Source organism: Nesoenas mayeri, assembly GCF_963082525.1.
Source record: "Nesoenas mayeri genome assembly, chromosome: 2".
NCBI lineage: Eukaryota > Metazoa > Chordata > Aves > Columbiformes > Columbidae > Nesoenas > Nesoenas mayeri.
In genome coordinates, this window is record NC_137543.1 from 139492494 (window position 1) to 139520416 (window position 27923).

Sequence of the window (27923 nt, forward strand, 5' to 3'; positions counted from 1 at the left end):
AGCTTCTAGACATCTTTCTTCAGGTCTAGATGATATAGTAACCCCGTTGAAGACAGTAAATGGAGCACACTTTGGACAAAAATGTAAGCTGAGATGAAGTGTTAACCCAAAGAATATTTTTGTGCTCCCTGATGTTCCAGGCCATTTGGCACTATGGAATACCTCAAGCTCTTCTCTTCGTCTTTCCTCATTGCGCTCCATTTTAGATTTTTCCTTTTCCAAGGCCCACTGTAGCTCTCTTGATTTTTTTTGTTCACTGGCCATTGTATCCTTGAGAATATCTAGCTCAGCTGCTTTTTCTTTAACTTCAGTCCTAAAAGAGAAATGGGCAACCTTCAGATTAGACAATGGCTCTAATCCTACCACAGTAACATCAGCTACCTGATACCTATTCCATCTTGTGCACTGAAAACACTGTTTGCGTAGTAGAGTAACAGTGAAAAGCCTATTTAGAAAAGCAAGCCTAACCCAAAAATAAGAAAGTAGCATAGCTCAAAACCGACAGAAAGTGTGTCCATCCTGCTAACTTTGTAGCTGCCATTTTTCATTACTCAGTGGCTCAGAGGCAGCTGGTGTTCAGCTTAATCCAGTCACTGGCCAAGACCTGAAAGAACACAGGGGAACCGTGTCTTGCTGCCACGTGTCTCAAAGGGAAGAAAAATTTTTTAAGAAGTCCATCTTCTGTGTTGGAGGGGAATAAAATAAAAATTATTTATGCCCTGAATTTTCCCTTTTTTTTTTTAAATCAATTTTCCATCAATTTGCAAAATAATCTTGCTCCCGATAGTCTATAAAGTAATCTATAAAATACCAATTTAAACTGTCTTAATTTGTTACCTCGGAGCTTGACATGAAGATACCATACATAGGCACATTCATCTGGTAAAGGCATAAATGATAATGGCTTTGTTGAGTGCCAAATATTTGGCCTGGTACCTCTGCTGTTGACCATGCTGAAGTAACACTTAGAAATTACAGAATCTCATGTGGAAGTACTTGCAAAGTCATCTTAACTCTGCACTTTTTTTCTCCATGTTCAGTTTTAGAAGGAGAAAAACCCTCAATAAATATGGAATACTTATTAACTTGTATACAGTAGTCTAATGTGTCAAAATTTAAAAAGAACCTTGATATTAATAAATCATTAAACTATGAATCAGGTCTTCTCAATCTATAGAATTATGTTTTTTGTCAAGCAGAACAGAAGTCTATTTTTTTCAGATATGTTTTCCAGAAAAAGTGAGAAGCGTTTACATTTCATTAAATCAATCTCCTTAATAAAATCAGTATTATGGTTTAAGACAACATAGAAAATAGCATCTTCACTGTCAACACCAAAAGTCTGGCATTGAAAGCCACACCTGATGGTTTCCAGGTCCTTGAAGTGCTTGTGCTGGGCCTTTAGGGTTGTTTCAAGCTCTAGTTTGGCTTGTGCAAGTTCATTCTTCAGCTCGGCACCCATCATTCTCTCTGAATTCAGCTGCTCCTGAAGCTCAGCTGCTCTGTCCTTCACACCCCGGAGCTCCACTTGCATCTCCAGTATCTGTGACTGCTTCTGCTGCATATTATACTCCAGCATTTCTAAAGAGAGCACCATTAATATGGAAATTACTTAGTAAACAGGCAACACTATCTATTTGGGTAAAATTTCCCCTAGTACAGACAATAAGGCTCTCGCTAAGAGTGATATTTTAAAATGTATTATTTCAATAGTGGAGTGAAAGCAAAACCATGCCTTTTATACTGGAATAACTTTGATGCTTTCCAAGAAATCGCTTCCACTCTTAAACTTCTTTAAAAAGTTATGTGCACAACCATATAAATATTTATCATTTGGATTATGACTTACTCGTAACCATATTTTTGTGACAGAACACTGTGAGCATTTACTTGAAGTATATCTGTTCTTTGAACTTTCTGTTGTTCTTTATAATTGCTTCTTAGTCTACTCATTATGACTGACTATCCAATGGGAATAATTTCAAAGCTGTTGAACCTAAACTCTGAAGCACATACACAGAAACTAACCTTAAAATACAAGCCTGATTTTTATAGCAAACAAGATAACATTATATCACTTTCAATTTGATACAAATAATAAGAACACAGACTATATTTTAATTTTTGCAAAATTAGCCCAGTAAGACTGAGAAAGATGAAAAGCAGGCATGCTCAGAACATGAGTATAAAAAACAGAGAGCAAAGAAAGTCAGTTATTTTTTCACCTACAGAGTTATGAGCACAGCCATGAAAGCATTTGGAAATAGACATATATTACCACAGAAGTCACCTTGGCTTTTTGAATCAATCTCGTGTTCTCTCTTTGGATTATTTTTCTTACTGTTCATCTGAGCATGTAATACTTGAATCTCCATCAGCAGACTTCTTCTGTCAGCATTCTGAAGACAGTCCATTGCTGCTCTCTGGTTAGTAACCTATTAACGTGAGAAACATTTAAAAGTAAAATTCAGAATATCTATGGTACGGATATTACACTTACTTTTATATTCATAGTGCATATATATTCAAACCTTTTCACAATTAAGTCATATTAAGTCAATATTACAATATTGGGAAGAACTGCTTCTTGTTTTTGTATTTCTCTACTAGACATCAAATCACAGAATCAAAAGAGCTACCAGTTTTATGGCAAATTTTAATTTTCCCCACTAATCATTCCATGTTCCAGAGGAGATAACTGATGTCTCTCTGTCCCACAGCAGCCTTATGACTTCCTCTTCTTACAACTTGCTTCATATATACAAGCTATAATACCTTTTCTCTTAGACAGTGTAACATAATTCTAATTAATGTAATGAAATCAAGCTCAGGACAACTGTGTTTAATTAAGATTGACCTCTGAAAGCTGTATTTTTTCTATACCTTGTACATTCAAAAGTCTCTTTCTCACACCACATCATTTTTTCTTTTTAAAGACATCTCTTCCTCCTCCAAGTCTTACTTTGTTTTCACCCTTACATTGTCAAAGCACATTATACATTAATACATATATTTTTAAACGGATTTATACATTACAAATTAAAATCTAACATAGACAAATACACTTTGACTAATGTATATTTTCTGTTACCTGCTCTTGTAGTCTGTGCTCTAACTGATTAATCAACATCACTGCATCTCTCGTGCCCAGTTCTGCAAGTTCAGTTTGAAATGCAGCAAGAAGAACATTTTGTTCTCTCACAAACAGCTGCTGAACAGCATGCAGAAGTTCTCCTCGCCAGTCTGAGATGCCTTCGGATTCAGTACTTCCATAAACCTACAGCGGTATAAAAACAATTTAAACAGCAGAATTCAAAGATCACATCAAGAATGGTCATTATCATTTTAGGTAAAGGGTGTGTTTTCAGTGGAATACTGAGCTATCCTTACTCAATAGCTACATAACATTCATTCAAGCAAATGGATGTATTTCTTGTACACAGTATGATTTCTTCTGCATGCACAAATGCTAAACTTTTATCCATGTTTTAGCAAATTAGCTTTTTATAACTGAAAACACAGCCCTGTGTAGTTATTATTTGTGTTACTGTATCACCCTGTCCTCTTAACTTTTATGATGTTACATGTATGTCCCTAGACTCTCACAGAGCTCTGTGGTAGGATGCAGATATTGTGTATGAAGAAGATTTTATTTCTTAATGATATAAATTAATCCCTCCACTCTGCATGCTGAAGGAAATGCAGCAGTAATAGAAACTACCTACATATATCCCAAAGTCTAACTGGGGTAATTAGACAGGCAAGTCCCTGTAAATGTTAAGAGATTACTGATTAGTATTGTGTTATACTTTAAAGAATTTTTCCACTCTTTTCTCTCACTGCAGTATCTTTTTAATAGTGTCCAAGTTCTACTACACCAGTAACAACAGCAAAAAATCTACTTTAATTGCTACTGGAAACATGCCTTCAAAATAATTATTTTCAAAAGGTAATTATATAAAGTCAAAAGCTATCAATGCACAGAAGAACAAATGCAAGGTCTAATTTAAGATATATTTTATTACCAGAAAGTGTGACGTGCAGTTTTACTGCATATTTTTGAAATCTTTTGCCTTGTAGCACTATATTTAGAGCATTTAAACTTGAATTGTGAACGTGTCTCATAAGGTTACATCAATTATTACAAATTTAGATAGAATCTTATGACATTATTTATACCTCAGCTTCTCTATGAAGTTGCATTTTTGCAATTAGGTCTTTCAAAGACGAAATGGTGCTTAGAAAAGCCTTCCTCTCCTCAAGCCGAGATTCTGGCTCTTGCTTAAGAGGTGGCATCTCTCTTTCCCCATATGGAAACTCAGTCAGAGACAGCACCTGTACGCCTTCATGATGGACTGCTCTCAGCAAACCCTGCAATCAATACAAAAAGAAAACTAATGCCAGTCCTAATCATAATAATATTAACAACAACAACAATAATAATCTTATTTCATACATATGGAGCACAAGTCTGACGAGGAGCAGCTGAGGGAACTGAGTCTGTTTATCCTGGAGAAAAGAAGGTTGAGGGGAGACCTTATCGCTGTCTACAACTACCTGAAAGGAGGTTGTAGCATGGAGGGTGTTGGTCTCTTCCCTCAAGTAGCAAGAGAGAGGACAAGAGGAAATGGCCTCAAGTTGCGTTAGGGGAGGTTTAGATTGGATATTAGGAAAAACTTATTCACAGAAAGCGTTGTCTGACATTGGAACAGGCTCCCAGGGAAGTGGTGGAGTCACCATCCCTGGAGGTGTTTAAAAGACATGTAGACGATGTTCTCAGGGACATGGTTTAGTGCCAGAGTTAGGTTATGGTTGGACTCGATGATCCTGAGGGTCTTTGCCAACCTATATAGTACCATGATTCTATATTGGAATATTGGTACTTCTAAATTGCTAAGTATAAAGAAACTGCTTGTGCTTCCTCCTGTCAAAGACAGAAGTGTCACTCAGTACTACGTATCTGCCAAACAGTAGAACTTATTTACTAGTTGTATTTTTCCACAGTGTCAAATGCAAATTCCAAAAGTTCATCTTTCAAATTGACACTCAAATTTTAAAATGGTTGCTGATGGAAACTGACATTTTAAAAACAAAGTGAGCTTTGCAATTCACTTTTTGAAATCACTACTAAGCCACGGCTTTGTTGGAAAAGAATTGCCTTTTTATTTTTAATGTAATTAAAAGCATTATATCCTTGCTGTTTATAATAAATAAATTTGTTTACTTTCATAATATAAATATTATTCTGCTCCCACCGCAGAATCCATGAAATTGTGTAATGTGACATTATCATTAATACACAGTAACTAGAATAAATTATAATTAATAGCAGATATGTTTCTCATAATCATAATTATGATTAAGATTATGATTATGATTAAGACTACAGATACAAAACTTATATTTAACTTGACACGCAAAAACGCCCATCATTTACCAGAAGTACTTTTAAATGTATTAAAACAGTTAACACTTTAAAATTTATCTAAATAGTTCTCTTTCCACTAATCAAGCAGCAACCAATCTAAGCTTTTTCTAGTATCACTCTTGTTCCATAATAAAAATGATCATTTCTATTTTACCTTAATTTTTTTTGGAAGCAAATCAGTTGAAGATTCACCTTCATCTATTCCTTCAGATATTGTGTCAGATCCCTGGGTCTGAGCAAGATACATTCCTTGACTCCAGTCTGAACTGGAGTCTAAAATAAAAGGACAGAAAAACATGAAAGCTGGGTTACTGTGAAACTTTGAAGAACAGGCATCAAAAAGTATTTTTGTCTGCTGTTGTAACAGGTGGTTTGCATGTCAACAGAGTCGATTCTAAGCCTGGTGACTACCTGTTTTATAGTTTTTCAATTTCAAAGTAGTAACAGCAAAACAGAACCAAAAAACAAAACAAAAAACAAACCCCCAAAACCAAAACACATCAAAAAAATTACTAGTTTTGTTCTAAAAGATAAACAACTACTTTGCACAGACACATCTGCCAAATGACATCCCCCTAATATCCTTAGCTTCTGCTGATGAAAGGCAACATATTAATAATTTTTCTTGCTTTTGGAGAAGTCAGTACCTGTCATCATCTCCACTGCTAGAGAGCTGCAGCTTTAAATTCTATCAAGACATGATGACGTAATATGTAAGAATATAGAAACTCCAGTGGAAAGAAAAATAATCAGCATCTGATGTCTCAACTCAACCCATCTCCACTCCAGTAATTTTCCTTCCATAGCACATTAATAGACATGGCATGCTTAGCACCTTTTCTTAGTGCGACAGGCTTCTGCTTCGATCTGGGGAGTAGTTGTTTTTATTTCTTAGAACACAAACTTTTTCACAGTAAACTTAATACTAAAAAAGCAGATTTAATTTATAAAGCTGTTTGAAATCTACAAAAACAAGTTTCTTACCACTAGAACCTCCATCTCTAGCTTGATAAGGTGGAGAACGTGCTAATCCAGAAACTGGGATTCCCTGTATCTAGAAAAGAGAACAATCAAATCTTTAATTCCCCACTCACAATAAGGGATCTAATTCTAAGGAGCAGGAAACAGTATGAGCCTCTTTGTTCAGTTTCCCCTGCAATCAAAATAAGCAAAATGGAGCCAAGAAAGCTGGCATTCAACAGGGTGACCCACGCTTGTCCCCGCATCACAGAGGAGGACAGGTCCAAGGCAGGGGCACAAGCTGAGTGTCTGATAATCGAGCACACTTCCAAACTTAAATTGCTGAGGAAGGGGTGCACAATCTCTCCCTAAGCTGTGCAAAATCAGAACACTTAAAAGCTTTTTACAGAACATGTGGTGGTTCATGCTTAACAGACTTCAAATAGGAATTTCTGTAGCAGGAGCAAGAGCACAAAAATGAAGTAGTTCAATGACCAGAACACACACCTCTTTAGCTCGTAGAGTTTCTATGACTTCCTTCAAAGTATTACATTCTTCAGTCAGTACTTGCACTGCAACAAACTTCTCTCTCTTTAATGCTTCAGATTCAGAGATATGCCTTGTCTCCATGTCCATGATTTCAGCAGCGTGGAGTTCTTGCATTTGTTCAATTTTTTCTGTAAATTCTCTTATGATCTCTGCAATCTCTTCTGAAGAACATTCATTTTGCAAATCAATTTGGATTTCTGCATTTTCAACAGGCACTGGTGAAGTCTGGATACAGCTGTTGACTTCCACAGTCTTGTCTGTTTGCGATGATGAGCTTTTTCTAATCAAAGTAGACTCGCTGGTTGACAAATTGCACAATATTTCTGCATCCTTTTTGCCTTCAGCTTTTGCCATTTCCTTGTCCTTTCTCACATAACTTGCAAGCCTCTCCTCTGCTTGAACTAAGTTCTCTTTGACTTTGCACAGGTCTTCCTGAAGATGTATCAGACTTGTTTCTTTTACCTGTAAAATGGAGAATTGGAATTGCAGTCCCTCCAAATATTAAAAAAAAAAAAAATCTAAAACCCAAACAACTCTCCCTACCATTAAAGCTCAATTTAGTCCTATTTTGAAGCAGTTATGACACAGGGTAAGAAATATTATCTCCTAAGGAATACAGCTCTAGATCCACTGTTGGACTATAGTGGACCATAAAATTATGTACTTTGGCAACAAGTGAGGATTTGTGTACAGCATCGGCTCTATACCACTGACAATAGGTACTGAGCGACCATTTTTCTGAGTGGCATTCTCAGTATAAGATTTAAAAAAACCCTACAGCACGCATATTTGCACAATAAATCCTGTAAAATCATTTGCTTTAATTACAATACAGAAAAATCTGGTTCTTACTGCTAGTTCTTGCTGAAGTTTTTCTGCTTTTTCTTTGTAACTGCTCAGTTCTTCCTTGGCAGCAGCTGCCTCTTCTTTAACTTTCCCTAGTTCAAGTTCATTAATAAGCTTATTTTCTTTTTGACTTTCCATGAGTTGTGCTCCTACCTACATGGCAACACAAGACATGGAAAATAGTGAAGAATCTTATGAAGAATCAAGTATTAACACCACTGATACTTGTCACACCAACTTAAAAAAGCTATAAACAAAAAGACCACAAGAGAAAACAAATGTTATCTGGATTAACATAGCCTCAAACACTTGAAATGGAAAGATCATTTTCTTAAATGCATTCCCACAAACTGCGTAAGTGTGGGAGGAAATACTGTCTGCTTACAGTTTACTGAGCTGCAAGCAGAAATTGGCTACACCATGTAGAAAGCAGAAGGAGGAAGGTCAACAGAGTGCAGGAAACGAAGTCTGATAACATTATTAAATTTATAAGACATTTAAGATATTAATTCAATCTGCATTTGGATGAAAGGTCTTAGAACCTTTCCTGGTCCAGCACTGGGTTTCATAATGTCTCTGAAGAGTTTCAGCAACCAAGCTCATGCTTGGGTTATCAAGCACAGTCAACTGCGACTGAAGGTTTTAAAATCAGAGCCAACACAACCAGTGGCAGATGGAAATCAGGACAAATATATACTGGTAAAAACTACTGAATGGGAAATATCTTTGGAATCAAGACAGGAAAGCAAGAAAATGTAAACCAAAATCAAAGCATACATAAACAAAAAAGCCCTGCCCTCCTCCCTAAACCTATAGAGACAAATTGCTATCACTCCCTTATCATTCTGAACCCTCTCTCAGATAATTTTTATCATTATAATTTTTCTCTCTACCTCCATGCCACGTAAAAGTGTAATTCACTCCATTCTGTGTCAGTTCAAAGTAAGAAAGTATATGTTCAAAATTAATGAAAAGGCAAGGTGTTTTTAATGCAAAATGGAAATTGGTAGTGGAGTTCACCTAAAATAACATCCTTCTCTTCTTCGTAACTCCAGGAATAATGTAGAAATGAAGAACACCTCACAGGGTAGAATATTCTTACCACTAGTCTCATAAAGATGTGTTTCATTCGTTATAGTTTACATAAAATAACTTATTTTAGTGAAAACAAGCCAAAATAAAATGGTATCTAATTACCTGATATGTCTGCATTTCTTCTTGCTTAATGTATTTCTGAATCTCTCCTCTGTGTTTTTCTTCCATCTCTTCTAGTAATTGCTGAAGTTCTACGAGTCTCTCTTCTTTCACTTTGGCTTCCTTTTGCACAATTTTTACATTTTCTTTTTCTAGCTCCAAGTTATGATTTACCGTTGCCAGTTGGTCCCCCATCTCACTAAGCCTCTGTGTTAGGAGTGACAATTTTGATTCCATCTCATTTTCAGTTTCATCACTCAAACCCTCTGTTTGGGCATTCTTGCTTGCTTCCGCCACACATCTGGGAGCTTCCTGAATTTCCTGCACGAATTTCCTTTGCTCCTGAACTGCATTTAGCTGAACCTGACTCACCAGAGCAGCAGCAACTTTCTCCACTAGCATCTTTTCCAGCTCTAATATCTTCTTGTTAAGTGTTTCCCTTTCAGCTTTGCCTTGCTTTTTCAAGTCTTTTATTTCATTGTAGGCCTGACATAGTTCTGAATCTTTTTCCTCAATGCATGCCTGAAGCTGCTGCTGTTGTATCTCCATCTTGCTAATGGTGACTCTCATATTTTCACCTGAAGACCAAAGTTGTGTTTGATCTAGCAAGTCTATCTTCTCACATGAGTTTTCTTCTAATTTTCCAGTTTTCCCATTGCTCCTCTCTTCTGTTTTTTCCCTATCACCTTTCATCAGTGCACACTTATGCTCCTCTGTCATTCTTTTGTGCTCTTTTTTTAACATACTTATTTCTTGCATTAGCTGGTTCATTTTTAAGTTAGTTTCCTCAAGCTCATTCTTTCTTTGAGATGCCTCTACATTCATGTTTTCTACTTGCTTCTCCAAAGCTGCTTTTTCCGCCAGAACTGTTTCAAGTGTATGTTTCAGACTGTCAGCATCTTCTTGAACAGCAGCAATGTCTGCAGGTACTTGTTCAATATTTGCCAGTTCCTGCTGAAGTTTATCAATTACATCATTCAGCTGCTCTAGTTCCTCATCATTTTTTTTCTTCACGCGTTCTTGATCACTTTTCAGAAATTCTATCTGGGCTTCCAGCTCCTGTATATGCTCATTCTGCTCTTCAATAACCTGGAAAAAAAAGAACAAAAGAACTTCACAATGGGCAACTATTAAACCCTCAGATAATTCTTCTCCTGGACTTCACAGCAACAGTTTAATCACACATTGAAACATCTTGTCTTGTCAGTATGTTCTCAGTGAACTTCTTAATGGGATGTCTCTTGTAAAGTTTTATGAGAACCAGGATATCTTCACACGGGACTGACAAAGTAGCCTGTGATCTTAATGAACCACAAAATGGGTGTGAAAGTATCAAATGAAGTGAAAGCATTTGTAATATGCACAGAGATTTGAAAAACTGAAATTTAGTTCACAATATTTTTTCCCAGCAGTTTGGTCTAAAACTCTGTCTTGTCCTTCCTGTTAAAAATTAAAGGAGAAACAAGTGGAGTGGTCATGTCTGTAATATTCAATCTTACGCAATCAAAGTTGATTATTTATTTATTTTTTTAACTCAAAGAATTCCAAGGAACCAAGGTTTATGAAGCTCAAAACTTACAGATAAATTACCCTGCATCATATTACATCAAAAATACTCTTAATTAAAAAAAAAAATAAAAATCCTTGAGCTTGCCATACACAGGCCAGATACGTTGTTAGATTAGATATTAGTTACATATGTTCAGTTAGATTTGCTCTTCATGCAAAAGCACTATTCATTCATATGGTCAAACAGATTTGTCTAGGACACAGCTAGTTAAGATGGATATGCATTTTAAATACAAATAGACCTTTTATTAAATGTGTTGAAAAATACCATTATAACGCGCTGTTTAGTCTGAGACCACTGCAAAAACCTATCGGTTATCTCCGACACTTCCCGTCACAAACCCAAATACGTGTTTGCCTGAAAATATGTGTGCACATATGTACAGACATGCATATGAACACACAGGGCAAACAGTACCCATAGCACAGTTATTCATTTGTGCTATAGTTTGAATGAAAGTTATAGAAGTATGTATTTAAAAATTTATATGACCAGCCATACAAAATTCTACAAAACATTAGTGAAGATGTGAAGACGGTGACAGTAAAACCTCCCTAGATTAGTTCTAAAGACACTTAAAATTGCTGGCTGTGTAAGGGGCTCAAAACTGCAAGAATGGATGTAACTAAAAGGAGGTAACTGAGCATATATGAGGGTGATGAGTTTGTGATGCAGAGAAAGAAAAGCCATCTTATATCAACTTCTAACAAGAAATAGATGAGTAGACACAAAAAATTGAATAACTGGTGTTGATGAACTCTAAAATAAATAAAAGGCTTATCAAAAGGAATAATACACAAGTTACCAGATCCCAATAGAACAAGTTTTATAAAATTAATTAAAAATTCTGCTTGTTAAATTGCAGTAGGAGCAAACTCTCGCTTGAGAGAATGAATGAAAAGAAATACTTTACAAAGTCAAAATGAAGATAGGCCAGATTATAAGTAGTAGGTCTGAGAAACAAAAAGTGGATACATTTTCTTCAAGAGTGTCTGGAGATCTGCTTCTACACTGGAAATGAAAAAGACAGAAAGAAATCTGTCAAGAGTATTTGGAAAGGGATATTATAAAATAAAATTGGTTATGGTACCTAAAATAGGGAAGGACCTTTTAGAAATGGTAAGAAGAGAAAAAAAAAAGAGGAAGAGAAGAAGGAAGAGGACTAAATTTATTACTAAAATATCTGTGCTTTTCCCTTTACTTTTCAATACTCCATTAGGTTTAGTTAGTTAAATAGAATAACATGACTTTGTAATAATTATATGTACAAGAGGTGACCCTATAAATTAGAAGGGCCGATTTGTCAACAAAGAACTTATTTTTAAAAATCGACAGAGAATAGAGGAATCCCAAAAATGCTATAGAAAATGTGAACAAGTCATTGGTTTTCAGAAGAAAAGAAAAGCGGTGCTGGTGATTGCTATCAAGTCAGCATAACAGCTTCTGTTCTTCGTAACACAGTGAAGTAAAAGACCACAAAAGGCAAATATAGCAATTAAAAGAAAAGCACTTAGTGGGATGAAGACGTCGATGGGATTAAGAAAGGGATCAACCTAAGAACAATCTATTAATATTTAATACCAATCTCATAATCAGGCAAACAGAGTAATTATTTAACTTCCTCAAAAATATAACTGAGTAAGATGACGAAATTAAGAAAATGAAACTTTATATAACAGAAGAACCAATCATTAAAATGAATTATACCTGAATCCTGGGTAGTGTTTTCAAAGCAAGTAATGTAATACTGTTTCTGTGGTCATTGTATACAGCAGAACTGTACTGGATTCTTGAAGTATGATCTTTCCTAAAGCCATTTCCAAGTTTTGTCATCATTCACTGAGGTTCGTTATAACTAAATATCTCACATAAAAACACAGTGAAATTATCCAGCTCAGTCAGAGCTCTGTTTCAGGGAATTCAATATGTCCCAGCAGAAAGTTACCCTAAATGTTCAATCACCTACTGAGGAGTAACACAACTTCTAGTCTTATCATAATTAATAATATTTGTTTTCAGGACAAAGCTTTAGACTAATTAACTTTGATCTTTAAAATGTCTGGAACGCAAAATTCATCCACTGAAAAGATCTGATTTTCTTTCTATAAAAAATGCGAGACCCGCACCCTGTTTCTTCTGGCACTTACATCAATGCAAAATAAGTAGTATTTCTCTTTAAATCAAATGTGTTATACCTGTATAAAATGGGAGTAAGCCAGAAGATGAAGCTCATTATTACAAATACACATAATTGAGAAATAACAGACAGCTACAGGTCCAAAATCTCAGTAAAGAAGAGGAAGATTAATCTGCTGCTTTCTTTCTTGCTCTACATTTCTAACAAACACGGCATTTTGTTTGCACATCCACCATGCTTCAAACTGGATCAAGCTCATGAAGCACAGAAGTTCAGCTGCTAATAAACCCCTATAAAATCCAACATGACCCAGCAGGTGTCACTGAAACTTAACACTCAAAGTCATTGTATGGAGATGGTAGAATGCATGTTGAGATTGAATTCAACTACTTGTGTACTATTAATGTCCAGAAGTATTAGAAGAGTAAGGAATGAAGAAGACTTCAAGACAAAAATTCAAGCAGAAGGCAGAATAATAAAAAAAAGGCAAGCAAGAAGTACTCTTCATTAAAAACAAGGAAAAAGAGGAAAAACAGATGAGGGTTAAAGTGTTGCTTGAAACTGAAGCACTTCCATTTTTAAATTAAGGCAGCAATAGAAGATGATGCAACTGGTGGAGAGACAGGTTTTTTTTCTTTAAACAGCTAACAACAGTAGGACTGAAAAATATTTCAAAAGTATGTACTTTGTTGTCTGTTGTGACTTCAAGTTGCTGCTGCAGTTTTGCAATTTGTTCATGTAGATGATCTATTTCCTGCTCCTTTTCTTGCATGATGTAAGCGAGCCTCCCAGCCACTAAATGATGGTCCTTTATGGTGGCATCTTCAGATTTCCGGATAGCTAGTCCCAGTATTTCCATTTCATCCTACCAAAAAAAAAAACAACCCAAACCATGTTACAGTTGTACATAACATTTTCTGCATATTCTTCTCTGAGAATTTAAGGCATAGAAATTAAAATACACAGATTGCATGGAAAGACAAGTAATTATATGAACTTTTTAGTACTGTGCAACTTGAACTGCGGAATACTTGAGAAATAATTTGACATCTTGTTTTTTTGCAATAATTTATTTCTGTGGAGGAGGAAAAATAAGGATCTTTGTTACACAATTACCTTAAATAATTTGTTCTCTTGTTCAAGTTCTTGCAAGTGTGTAGCGAACTCCTTTCGCTGAATTTCCAGTTGCATGTGCAATTGCTGAACTTCTTCATTTTTATTTTCTAGCTCCTCTCTAAATTGCTCCAGTTGCTCCTCAAGGTTCGTGACCTGTGTTTCCAAAACAAATGGTGGAAAAGGAGTAAACAGCCATACCAAAAATTAAATGTCATAATTTTCAAGTGCAATGTCTACACCAAACTGGTTTGGTATGCACAAAAGAATGTGCACCCAGTGACATTCTGAGTCCTTAAACGGAATGGAATTTTAAAATTCATTAAAAATCAACTGAAATCACTATGAAGTTTTTCTTAATTGGGCTGAATTTTCACACCAGAAATGCTGTTGTAAGTCAAAAGCATTAACATAGATAATAACAGCAATTATCATGGTTCACAAGAGAATTTCAAAGGGATTTGTACTGCTGACTCTCTGATCTGTTGAAAAAATTTCATCGGTATAGTTCATGAAGCTAAACAGAAAGCAAAAATGAACAAACCAAGATATCAGCAGGAACATGGAACATTTTACAGGTATTTTACCTCCTTTTCTTTTCTGTCCACAGCTTCTCGTTCAGCTTGCAGTTGTGCTTCAAGAGGCAATTCTCCCTTTACTATGATGGTGCCAAACTGCTTCCTTTCCTCCACCTTTAAATATACATTATAAATTAGTAACTTTATTTGCTTAATAACAAACAAATAAAAAAGATATACTGTTTTGTTCTCAAGAAAATAAGAAAGCAGTAAATACAAGACTAAGCAATACCTTTTGCAAGTTGTCTGCACTGATGAGTAAGGCTTGTTCCAGTTCTCTTATCCTGCATTCTAGTTTCTCAATTTCTTCATTTCGTTCTTGTATATCTCTCTGAAGTTGCTCCTTAGATAGCAAAAGCTCACTGCATTTGTCTGTTTTTTCTTTTAGGTGATTTGTTAACTGTTCAACCTGGTGACAACAAGGCAAAAAGATGAATATATTGTACTAGATCAAAAGGGTTTGCTAACAATAGCAACAGCAGTCATTTGTGACAGGGAAAAAGTATCACTCTTTTTCTCTTATAACGAAACTCCTACTCTTTCGTTGAAACAGAATGTAAAGTTAGGATATTGTAGTGCTACATCCAGCAAATACAAGCAGCACTTTTGAAGAAGTGACATGTTCTGTGCTTTATCACCTACTCTGCAGAACTGATCTTGCCCTTCTGAAGCCTTCAGACTCTCTAATCAGTTAAAATTAAGTAGCACAGCATCCCTGTGCAGCCCATTGAAAAGAAAACTTTAACCTCTATGGATGGAATGCCCTGACCCAAAGGTCAAGATGCTATGTGCATCTTTGAGGAACATCATAGTTCCAAAAATCTGTGGCAACATTATTCAAAATAAGGAGTTAGTTAGTGACATAGAAACATACCCTAAAACTCACTAGGTCTTTAACATGGAAGGGAATTGTTGTACTTCAATCTCAAGGAACAGGAATCTTTGTTTTCTTGCTGGGTTTGTTAAATGGGGTGAAACAGAAGTGATGGATGATATAATTTCACTTTCTATAGGGGACAAATCATCCAAATAAAGCTTTCTGAATCTCACTAGTTCAGATGTTTGCGGCTCAGAAACAACATGTTTAAGGAGTTACCGAAGTAGCAGAAATAGGAATGATTCTGGTTCTAGTAGTATTTCAGAAATCATCAATCAAAATTACAGATAAGAAAAACATGTAACAAATCCATGACATTAGGCCTGATGCACAGAGTTAAGACCTGAGCTAAACTAAGCAATAGAGCAAGAGACATGGAAACTAATGTTTGTCCCACTCAAGAAACTTATTTCAGTATTTACAATTAGGGAGTTACGATGTAGCCAAAAGGTAGAAGACTCAAAGCATTTCAATAGATAGGAGAGGAGAGGACCAGAACATAAAGCTGACAGGATGGCATTATTGACGTTATCCATCCATGAGTAACAGCAAAGTCTGTAGTGACCACAGAAAAGTCCTGAGAGAGAAATGGAAAAAGAAAAATCAAGTCTTGAGCAGACTCGTTATGACAACCCGCCCTGGAATACGTTGACACAGTAAGCTGAAACAACAGTAAAAAATAAATTAAGTTACCAACAGAAAATGCTCACGGCATTCACACAAAGCAGAAGAGCATTTCAAAAAACACGCAACTACGAAAAAGCAAAGCAGGTATCTCAGAAAAGCCTGAGAAATAATGATGAAATGTACATCTGAGAAATAATCCAAGTAACATTGTGACATAAAAATAAACTACATAGTAAGATTATGTGCATGATTTGATAAAAATTAAATCTAATACACTACTGAAAATTCTGTCTATAATTTGTAATGTGTCACATTCAACACCACCCAGCTCTAAAATAGCAGCTGTACCTGTGGTGCTTGCAGATATTACCTTAATGTCTGTATTTCTGCCTACTAAAAAATTCTGATTTAAAAGCATCTAATGCAAATTTCAAAATTTTAATCCCAGTTACAGCTGTCTGTCATTTTAAAGCATGCTTTAAATTTCAACTGTAGCATATCTGCTAACTTATGGAAAACACATATGTGTATATGTGCTTATAAATCAGGACAATTTTACATATAGATACTGTGTAGAAAAACAGAGCAATTTTCATTATGCCATCAATTTTTTTTTTTCTTGGGAGAATATTTTTTTTAATGTGAGAATTTTAACCAGAAATTCACATGCTACCCATGCCCCAAATTATAAACAAACACATAATGAAATGAACTCAAAATGAATATCCTGCATTAAGGAAAACAAATTGTACTGAAAAGTCTCTCCCATCTGTGGAAGGTGTCAGCAGGAGAGGAGCGTGCATGCGCTTTGGAATAGAAGGAAATAGATACAGAATTCCTCCACATGTGTTGGTTAACACACACCCAGCTAATTCCACAACATTCATTGTTCACAGAGGCTGATGACAGCCACATCACATAGTACTGACTGTGAGATTTCTTACAACCTTTGCATTAATATATATATATACAAACTTATATATATAAACCCCACGAAATACTCACTAAATGTGAAAATAATAAGTAAATATTTTGACAACTTACACCTCACATGTATCAACTTATGTCCTATTACTGTCTATGGTCCCAAACTATACAATAGAGAATACTAAATATTGCTAATATTTAAGAATTGAATTACAGCACCTGAACTACTTCAACAAGAACTTTGATTTGAAAATTGCAGTGCAACCTAATAAGAGGCACTTTAACACCAAAAATCAGGCAAGAAAATAATGCAAGAATATCAGTCTTGCTCAAAAAGCAGGACACAAGAAAACCCACCAAAAAAATGTAATTTAATTGACTAACAGATGATCAAATAAAACATGCAGAAGCTTCATAATATACAGCATCTGAGCTGCTGCCACTTCTCTTGATTTTGCTACATCTAAGAGTTTTCTATGACTCCCCTGAGCTGCTGTTCTACAGTAGCTAAACTTGTTTTGGTGGAGACAGACTTCCACTGGGGAGGTTCAAGTGCACCCAGAGAGTGTTCCTGAGTCACAGGTGCTAACTTTGGTAACTCAGTTCCTTCAGCTGTGTACTTGTGCTATGGACAAACAGGATGGCCTGAACAACACAAGAAGATGTGAAACTGCTAAAGTAGTTCAGAATGTTTCCACAGGCTTTTGAAAACAGTGAATTTTCTAAATTAAGTTAAATGACAGAGACTTTTTGAAAGTTATGAAGTCTCTGTATATCTACTACTAAACCCAAAGAACCAGCCAGCCAAAAAAAACCCCAAGACACCATTTCACCATTTTCCCCAACACCTTACCCTTCATCTAAGGGGACTGATTTTTCTGGCTTGGAAATGGATGCAAGTCAGGTACACCATAAAACAGCTTCATTACAATAACTTAACAGCCATCAACTGGTCATTGATATTTATATTCATTAAGTACAAGGAATAAAATTTGTTACCTCTCTGGTTTGATGTTCATTGACAGGTTGACTCCTCTGTGGAACCTTCAGCTGTTGTTCCAGTTTCTGTATCTCTTGCTGGAATACATCTCTCTCGTGCTCTCGGTCAATTGCTTGCTCCTGAAAGTTAAGAAATTACGTGGATGCACCATTTGATTTTAAACCTGTTTAAATTAAGTATATTACTACTTCTTATTTCTGTTAATGCGAGGATGGTAACACTGTTTTTAAGGTAGCAGAACCTCTTGCAACTACCATTAGAAAACTTCTTTCACCATTTGGGGCAACAAATTTCACATTTTTTAATTAAAATTTAGGACAGTATAGGCACATCCAGTATTACTTCACAAAAATCAGTTTTGTTTCTTCTGTTCCAGGCACACCACACAAACGGTGTTAAGCCAATAGTTTATTATTTTCTTTCCTAATGTTTGTCTTTGATTTATGCAGCATAAATAGAAATTAAGAATAAAAATTAACTCTATGTTAAAATTGATGAGGAGTCAATAGGACTAGTTCCCGTTGTTATATCCCAGTCTGACACTTGGGAAATACACCTTTATATAGGAAATAATGTGGCACTGGTATCATCTAGTGAAGCATCACCTTTAAATGCCACTTTGTAAAATAGATAAACCATATCAGGTGCATTAAAACAAACTAGCTGAAGTATCTGATACAAAGAGGAAAGTTTCTGCCTAGCAACAACGTATTTTGCTAAAATTCAGGAAACTGGAATAAAACCTCAGTCTTCACAAGTTGCAGATTTTAAAGCTCATCTGCTGTTTCAAGGAAACAGTTGAATTCTAGTGCTGCTATTGCAAACAGCACCTCATCTCAGTAGCCTGTAACTATTCAGTTCATGCTACTGATAATCCCAACCCAGAATGCATTTATGACTATGGGACTTGCGATAGGAACTTTTACTTCTGAACTCTGTCCTATTATGACAAACTAGTTTCAGTGTGAAAAATAATCTCGTAACTGCAGAAAACAAATTAAAGCAAATCCATTTGTTCTAAGAACTAACTGGAAAGATCTCTCCTTTACTACCGCTTAGTAATAGATTATACAGAGAAGGTGCCACGGGGTGTTACATTATGCAAAAAATTATACCATTCTATTGCTGTCAGCTAAAGCCTTAACTGAGAATGTACAGAAATCATAGTTTTCTCCTGACAGTAGCATAGTAGGACCCCTTATAGGAATAACATGGGAAAAGGAGGCAGGGAAGACAGTGTTTGCTGAAAACAGGGTAGAGTCTGAAATAAAATTGCAGAGACAGCCTGAGGGAGGAAGAAGTTGGCTACAACAGAGGCAAATGAAGGTGACTACTTAATTCCAACAGACCTTATTGAAAAATATGGAGATTCCACAAACCCTTAAAAATAAATGTCACAAAAATCTATATATTCTCATTAACTTTAGAAGTTTCCAATTATTTTAAACATTTAGGAAGCATACTGTTATACTTGGAAATACAGAGCAGTCCAAAGCAAGCATCTCAAACAAATTTTTAACTTTTAAAACATTAATTAAATTATTGTGCTGGAACCTATCACAGTTACTATCATGTCCTTCTTTACGTTTGCTCAAAAACTAGCATTTCCTGCTGAACCAAACCTCAGTAGAGATGCCCCCCTCCTCGCTTCACCAAACTAGCCTTTTACCATACTTACATCCAGAAATTTCCTTGTTTTCTCCAGTTGCTTCTCCAAAGCCTGGTTTTGCTGCCTTAAATCCATTAGTTCTGCATTTTTTTCTTGCTCTAGCTCTATGAAACGATTGACCTGTTCTTCCAAGTCTATTTCCAAGACTTTCACCTGCTTCTGAAGGTCATCATATTCTTTTTCAGCTTGACGCTGTACTTCAATTTTTTCTTTCATTAGCTTTTCTGTTTCTTCCAGCAATTCTAGTTATAATAAAATCATCACACACTGCTTTCAGATATGAATAGTTAGTAATGTTACAAAGCAAAACCACTCCCCAAGGTATCCATGCTGTACTCTGCAGAAGGATGTGAATTGGTTTGGGTTTTTACTATTTTTCTTTTTTAGAAAATATATTTTCTTCTGAAAAATAATTCGCATTAACATTACTATCCTTTAGTTAGTCTTCAGAGGACATTTGGTGAAGTTGTATCACATCACTTCCATGTTTAAGTGTCATATAAATTAAAAAGTCTTTGTACAATTGAAAAGAAAATGTACGGGTTCAAACTACAGCTAGAGTCAGCATAGGAGTTGACAATGAAGTACAGAAAACCCAACCTTCTTCTCATCCCCAGCGTCAGTAAAATCAATCCACTCCCAGTCGTCATCTTTTAATGTGATACATATAAATAATTTGAAGGAAATATCGAAAGACTTAGCGACATTGCTGGGCAGACAGAGAGGGAAATTACTGACCTGTAACTGGAGCTTTGCGAAATCAGTGACTGCATGGATGCCCAGTTTTGAGTACTCATGAAAAAGCTGGCAAGCATATATAGTAAAGCCCCAAACCACTCTATTAAGACTCTTAAGCCACAGCCCATTGAAGTACATATTAACTAACCGTACAAATCCCTTAAGGTAAAATCCAAACTGTGAAGTGCAATTACATTTGGAGAATCTTTAAAATATGATTGATATTTAGACAGAAACAATACAATTTCACTATAGAAAAAGACCCTTTAAGCACCATCATCTTACATCATATTTAACCAATTCTCATTTCTAGGTAACCATTATATATCAATATAATACAGTATTTAGTTATTATAATGAATGACTAAACTGTATTTGGAAATAAAAAGAAATAAAAAGGCTACCAAAACATCCCTCCAATGCCATCTAAGTATCTGTAATTCATAGGTGAATAAGATGATGGTTATTCATGAATTTGCTTATTATGCTTAGAAATCGTGAGAAATGTTGTTAGCGAAATGTAAAAACTGAGTATGAAATACAACATCAAAGCTGCAGGCCAGTAAGAAGTACAAGTAATGTCAGTAAGCCAAAAGCCCAATAATCCTGATTAACAATGTCAGTACACATGAGTCTTGCACCCAGTTACAGCTTGGCCATGCAACATACAGACACACCTGCTTGGGAAGCTGCATCGACTGCAGCATCTACTAGGCCTAGGAGAACAAAGAGAGAGAGAAAACAAAAAAAAAGAAGCAAAGTAATTCACATGCCAGCTATAGTTTTCCTGTGGTGCAACGATGTAAGAGAAAATGGAGCCAAAGATAGATGTGGCATTTAATGATGAAGTTGTTGAGATAACTTAGGGAATGTGGTAAGTTATTCTGGTATGCATGATATAAGTACCTACACAAACTTGTGGAGCTGTTTATCCTTACAGTTGTTATACGGTAACATTAAAATATTTAGAAACCTAAACCATATAACAAATAACTAAACTGGAGTCATAGACAAGGATCTTCTTTACTATAAAGCAGGAAGCAACAGATTCTTCTTAAACTTCATTGTTATACCAGCTGGATGCAGGGAATTGCAAATACACACCGAGAAGCGTGATTTATAAAAACAGCAACACTATAAATTGCTATAAACTTTTAGAAATTGAATAAAATGGTAATTTCATCCTGCTATTTACAATGTAAGCATTGCAATCCTTGAAAGATCAGTATTTCTTAGAAACCAATGTTCTGATTTCCTTCCTCTCACAAACAAAAAATATTAATTTATTAGTTTAAGGAAAAAAATAAGGAAAAATTATACATCTACTTTATGTGTGTAAATGCTTTTTCTGAGTAAGCAGTTAGTCAGATTATATTGACATGGTATTTATCTGGAATTTTCACCATCAGTACTGAACATTTTCACTACTGGTAGATAACGGTCTTTCGTTACCACGCCACTTTTCTGCCATTCTGCCCCAAAAGAGGAATTTCTTAGAAAAGTATATCTTCTGTGTTTAACACAAGCATGGTCATCATGGGTAGTTCAATCATGTTCTGATAGGTATACTTGCTAGTCCCTCTAAACTCTGTTTGGAAAGTATTTAAACCAGTATTTTTATCCATAGGTGCTATTACTACTACTATTTATTATTAATACTTCAAGATATTCCATCTTCAGAGATAATAAAAATAAAGGCAGATTTTCAGAGGTATCAAGCTTTTGCTGGCTTAAAGAACAATTGTGATTGCTTGACACTTCTGAAAATTCAGTCATTTTTGTTTCAATATCAAGAAAAATTATGACGCTAACATTAGACATCAGGTATGAAAATATCATATTTTGCCCTACCACATTCTTACTGATAACAAACAGTGGGGAAAAAAGCCTTAACCAAAATTATTTCTTATTTTATTTGAAAGTATAAGAAAATCTCATAGAAAGACTGTGAGGAATACATACGCTGTTCTATTGGCCCCGCATCCGCTCTCATGGCATCCTTCTGTCTGGAGAGTAACTCCTTTTCTTCCTGGATCTGCTGCTGTTCAGCCTCTAACTCCTGCAATTTGTTACCTGTGCACAGTAGTTCTTGCTCAAGATGGTCAATTACATCTATTTTTTCCTGGAGCTGTTTTTCCAGAAATGCTTTCTCATCTGCATAACCATCAATGAGGCCTGTAGAACATCAATTTGGAGGCAGATTTAATAGACAACAAAGAATAATTTTATTTTTTTGCATGGTGAAGACACTGTAGTGTTCTCACATGAATGCACATGCACGTTAGATCCTCAGCACCTGACAAGTTCTGTCCTTGCTATTCTCCCATGATGAACAAATTACAGGAAGCATAGCATAAGATTAAATATAGCTCTTAATTTCTTCTCAGCACAAGACCTGTGTAGCACAAAGGAGACGTAATTAATAAACACAGGAGAAATAAAAAAATTCAAATAAATTCAAGTTCCAGGTGCCATTTTAGGTGCCTCAAGACCAGGCTCCAGTATAGGTTGGGAAATTACATATTAGAGAGCAGTGTAGGGGAAAGGGACCTGGGGGTCCTGGTGGGCAACAGGATGACCATGAGCTAGCACTGTGCCCTTGTGGCCAGGAAGGCCAGTGGCATCCTGGGGTGTATTACAAGGGGGGTGGTCAGTAGGTCGAGAGAGGTTCTCCTTCCCCTCTACTCCTCCCTGGTGAGACCCCATCTAGAATATTGTGTCCAGTTCTGGGCCCCTCAGTTCCAGAAGGACAGAGAACTGCTGGAGAGGGTCCAGTGTAGGGCAACAAAGATGATTAAGGGAGTGGAGCACCTCCCTTATGAGGAAAGGCTGAGGGAGCTGGGTCTCTTTAGTTTGGAGAAGAGGAGACTGAGGGGTGACCTCATTAATGTTTATAAATATATAAAGGGTGAGTGCCACGAGGATGGAGCCAGGCTCTTCTCGGTGACAATCAACGATAGGACAAGGGGTAACGGGATCAAGCTGGAACACAAGAGGTTCCACTTAAATTTGAGAAAAAACTTCTTCTCAGTAAGGGTGACAGAACACTGGAACAGGCTGCCCAGGGGGGTTGTGGAGTCTCCTCCACTGGAGACATTCAAGACCCGCCTGGACATGTTCCTGTGCGACCTCACCTAGGTGTTCCTGCTCCAGCAGGGGGATTGGACTAGATGATCTTTTGAGGTTCCTTCCAATCCCAAACATACTGTGATACTGTAATACTGTGATTTGTGTAACCTTAAACCACAGTTTCTGTAAGAACATGGGCACTCTGTAGGTCAGGTATAATACAGATGCCTCCAGCATCATGACGCATCAAAACTGGCCATAGGTATCCGTATCCACGTTTAGCACCTGAATCACCCCCAGAAGCACTTTAACAGCTGACAACTAAGAAACCATTTATTTTCTTTACTATTCATGTGCAATTTTTAAAGCAGCACAGAGCAATTAATTATCTTTTTAACAGAGAATTTGGGATGCTAGCTTAGGAATATGTCTTGTATGCTTTTAAAAATTGTTTCATAGTGAAGCTCTATTTTAGCTTTATGAATGATATGACAGCTGTAAGTAACAGCATCATTTTGGAATGATGCAGAAGTGAGCACAAAGGTAAACACTTAGAAAAAAACAGTGAATTTGCTTGCGGGCTGTACAAACTATACTGAGATCCTGTAATGGTATTGGCTTCAGAAGATTCACATCAGTCCTTTCAGAAACATCTTAACCACAGAACACAAAAGACGTTTTTACAGAAGGTACTAAGTAGGTATCCCAGATTTCCATGGTAAGGTGAGTTCTGTCATGTCTCATACCAATGGTTCCAAAAGACAGCCAGGACATCAGTCATATGATGTCTAAACTTTCCCAGTTGGACACACACACCTATCTCACAGGTTTCTTCTCACTCAGCTCACAGAATTTTCTCAATATCAGAATATTTTCAATATGAAAGTACTTTATCAGTATAAATCTATGGTCTTAAGCCAGTATTAAAATGGATTTTACCCTGGCTGAGATTATATGAAAACTAAAGATGCTTCCATTTGTTATCAATGCAAAGTAAAGCATCTGTGAACACATAGCTCTGTATCAAAGGAAAGGTCTCAAGAAGGAAATTAAGTAACAGTGGGTTTTGCATCTACAGCCTGAGAAACACAGGCCCGGTCCTCGCACACACCAAAATCATACATTGCTGACCAATCTTTTTTTCCAGACCTGAGTTCACAGAGAACACAGCTGTATAGAAGGACCGGCTGTCGAAACAAAAAAATCCTGAGCTAGAAACATCATTAACAGCATTTCAAAAATTTGAGACAATACAAATTCTGGTAGTTACTCCTACCATATCAGATGCTGTTGACAATGAGTACTTAACAGACTGGAAGTGAAGAGGGTGTTCCCAGGTTAAATGGAGTGCACACACCCACCAAAAAGTTATCAGCAATGAAGAAGTCATCTGCTAAGATCACATGTTGCATTTACTCCTCCCTTTTTCTTTTTTCTTTTTTTCTTTTTTTTTTTTTTGAGATGTAATGAAAGTTGTCAGAGTTCAGTGAACAATTTGGAATGAGCTTTTTTATCACGTTAGATAAGTACTATCTGACACCACTAGAAGACAAGAGATTTGAAAATGTGTCAGACACAGCAGTTTCTGTGATAAGAAAGAAATGATCAAAAATGACACGTTTTATCTCAAGAGAAGACAGAGTAACATCAGATGTATAATGAACTATGACATTGTTCTACATACCTACCTAAGGAATTTGATAAGAGAATGTGGTTTGGCTTTGTCAGAGTATGTTCACACCTCAGTTCAATGAGCAGAAGAAATTCAACAAGAACAGCTCTACAGCATTTTTGCTTTGTTATATCAACACCAAAACAAAAAGGTGGTAGTTATTAGGAGTGCATTAATTTCAGAAGTTCACAGAAAGAAAAAAAATAATTCAGGAGTTATAAAGCACTAAAACTATGAGGGACAAATTAGTTGAATTCCTGCAGAAGACTGAACTGAATTACATCTCTATCTGTGACACAAATAGGCATCTAACTTAAAAGCTCAACTGTGCAATAGGTGCAATATCTCTATCAAGGGCTAAACATCAAATTCTGTCTCTTATATTGCAGAACTGTTCATGAACCAAATCAACACAGTCAGTCTGTCAAGTCTCATAAACTGACATTGCTGTTGCTCTGATCAAAATTCAATTCCAGTTACAAATTTTTGAAGACTGTTTCCACTTCATATGCTTCCAAGTTGTTTTTTTCCCCCTCAAATAAAACATTGTCAGATAAAATCCAGAGAGTACAAAACATAACCTGTTAGCTCTCACTGGATTTTTACTTAATATACTTTCTTTACTAGCAAAAAATCCGTTCTTGACTCATCTGTTGCATCTCCAAATCAGACTCTGATAGAATACTTCAATCATTGATAAAATTTTACAGGTAAATATTGCCTTCATTCAGATATGGGCAATGCCATTATCTACAAACTGGCATCTAATAAGAGCTTGCAGTTTCTTCGCTGGTATTAGTTTCTTTGCACATGCAAACTTTATAACAGAAGTGTATTGCTCAAGAGAAGAACCTAGGTAATTTTAGATTTTTGCTTGTCTGGTGGTAATAGGACAAAAAGAATAATAAAAATTAAAAATTAATAATAAGCAAATCTTGTTCTGTGGGATGTCATCTTCAAATACAATTATGCATGCACTCTTTGTAACAGAGTCCAGCACAAATGGAAATGTATTTACTGTAAATGAAAAGGTACGGTCACAGTTCTTAGTGGAGAATCTGACCAAGCCAAAAAAATACCCAGAAGGCAATGCAACAGAGTTAAGTTCATAATAAAAACTGGTTTTTTTAAAGAAATAAAATTAGCCTGTAGTATTATTTTTTTAAATGTTACTTGTAGGATTAAACCTATGCAGACAGCTCTGACATTATGACAGATTCGTACCTTTAAATAAAACTTAACAAGAATCTGCTTTGTCCTAACATATCAGTCTGGTTTACTTTATTATTGAAAATTTGTGAATAAAAATTCTATCATCAAGACTAAAAAGATTATCCTCCAAGAAAAGCAGCAACAGATATAAAAGCTTCCTATGTTCTGAAATTCATCAATACTAAACAGTTTTGTAACTCAACCTGTGCAAGAATATTTAACCCTTAGGTTATCTATAATTTGCTGGAAGATTTCATCTTTTTTGCACGTTGTGTTCCATATAAGATTTTTTCACTCTTAATATTAAAAAAAAAAAAAGTAATAATGCCTCTTTCAGATTTGCATCTATTCCCTCTGAAGTCTATTCTCTTCCTTTCTGTATTTGCTAAAGCTGTTGAAATGCTGCCGCCAGCACTGGTGCTGATGACACGCAAGGTTTACGCTGTGTGAACTGACAGGCCACCAACTGTCCCATCCACCACATTTCAGACACAGGGCTTCAAAACCTGCACTTTTTTCAGGTTATGTGTGTCATAGCTATTAATAGCGTGTGAACTCATGTAAAAAGAGGAGGAAGGCTGGCAGGGTAGCATCCTCCAGGAACAACACTTGGCTATGAAACCAAGTCTGTCCTCCCACTTGGAAACAGAGAAATCTGCTGAGCTTCTGAACTAACCAAAATATCTTTCTGCCTACTACTACAGAGATTCTACACAGATGCTAATTACAAACAGATAACGGTAGAAATACTGGGTGAAAAAAACCCCAAACATTCAGCTATCAAAACCATAAAGCTACTTCTAAAGAACAAATTAAGCATCAGTCAGATTTGAACATATTTTCCTGATGTCAAAAAAGGTTATTAGATATCCCCTGTTGTAATGCCTGACAATTTTTTATTGCTTCCTTAATGTAGTTGCAAATACACTTAAAAAGATTGCTTCAAACAGTGCAAACTGTAACATATCACCACCATATCATCAAATTCAGAGTGAAGATTTTTATCCATGTTTGTGTGGAACTAAGTCAAGGTCCCAAGGAAGCAGGGACAAACTGAAATACGGGAAACTGCATTTCAACATAAGAAAAAACAAATTGTTGTTGTTGTTGTTTTGGGTTTTTTTTGTTTGTTTGCTTAATTTTCCCCCTTTGACGGACATTCCAAACTTGGCTGGACAAAGTCCTGTACAATCTGACCCTGCTTTGAGCAGGAAGCTGGAATAGATGATCTCCAGAGGTGCCTTCCAGCCTCAACTACTTATGATTCTCTGATTCTAAGTTGTTCATATTTAAGCTTGTCTGCACAAATAGATACGTTATGATGAAATAAACTGATTTTGAGGATAATAACACATATCCAACCTATTATTCTTGATAAGTCAGACAATAATACATGAGACAAAGTTGGGAAACAGAATCACAGAGTGGTTTATGTTGAAAGGGACCTCTGGAGGTCATCCTGTCTCTACACAGAAGGGTGATGATGTTCTAAAATTTGCAAAGGAATGGATCTGATTTGCATTTTTGTTACCCAATTAATAGTTTCAACAAGCCATCGAAGCTACTTACCTTCAGCTTTACTAAGCTCCAAAGCCAACTGCTCTCTGGCTTTGGTTTCTTCATTAAGACGTTCTTGTAGTTCTTCCTGATATTTGATAAATTCTGTGGCCTCTTGTTGTTTTTTGAAGGACTCTCGAATGAGCTCCGTCTGAGTAATTTTAGCATGTTCAAGCTACGACAGGAAAAAATTACAGAAG

General features: G+C 36.0%; 1 protein-coding gene across 1 annotated transcript in view; it reads right to left on the bottom strand.

Annotated features, from left to right (window-relative positions):
* The window catches only part of AKAP9 (A-kinase anchoring protein 9), a 114683-nt gene that overhangs the window by 11046 nt on the left and 75714 nt on the right, over positions 1-27923 (bottom strand). The window contains exons 23-41 of the mRNA XM_080338829.1: positions 27736-27898; positions 22176-22388; positions 20891-20929; positions 19485-19717; positions 17806-17925; positions 14608-14784; positions 14385-14489; positions 13801-13953; positions 13370-13549; positions 8981-10066; positions 7790-7936; positions 6896-7399; positions 6413-6482; positions 5583-5701; positions 4180-4371; positions 3092-3277; positions 2291-2435; positions 1362-1581; positions 163-313 (exon numbers count right to left, since the gene is read on the bottom strand). Coding sequence (XP_080194955.1) covers positions 163-313; positions 1362-1581; positions 2291-2435; positions 3092-3277; positions 4180-4371; positions 5583-5701; positions 6413-6482; positions 6896-7399; positions 7790-7936; positions 8981-10066; positions 13370-13549; positions 13801-13953; positions 14385-14489; positions 14608-14784; positions 17806-17925; positions 19485-19717; positions 20891-20929; positions 22176-22388; positions 27736-27898 — 4203 coding nt within the window. The remainder of the gene's footprint in view (positions 1-162; positions 314-1361; positions 1582-2290; positions 2436-3091; positions 3278-4179; positions 4372-5582; positions 5702-6412; positions 6483-6895; positions 7400-7789; positions 7937-8980; positions 10067-13369; positions 13550-13800; positions 13954-14384; positions 14490-14607; positions 14785-17805; positions 17926-19484; positions 19718-20890; positions 20930-22175; positions 22389-27735; positions 27899-27923) is intronic.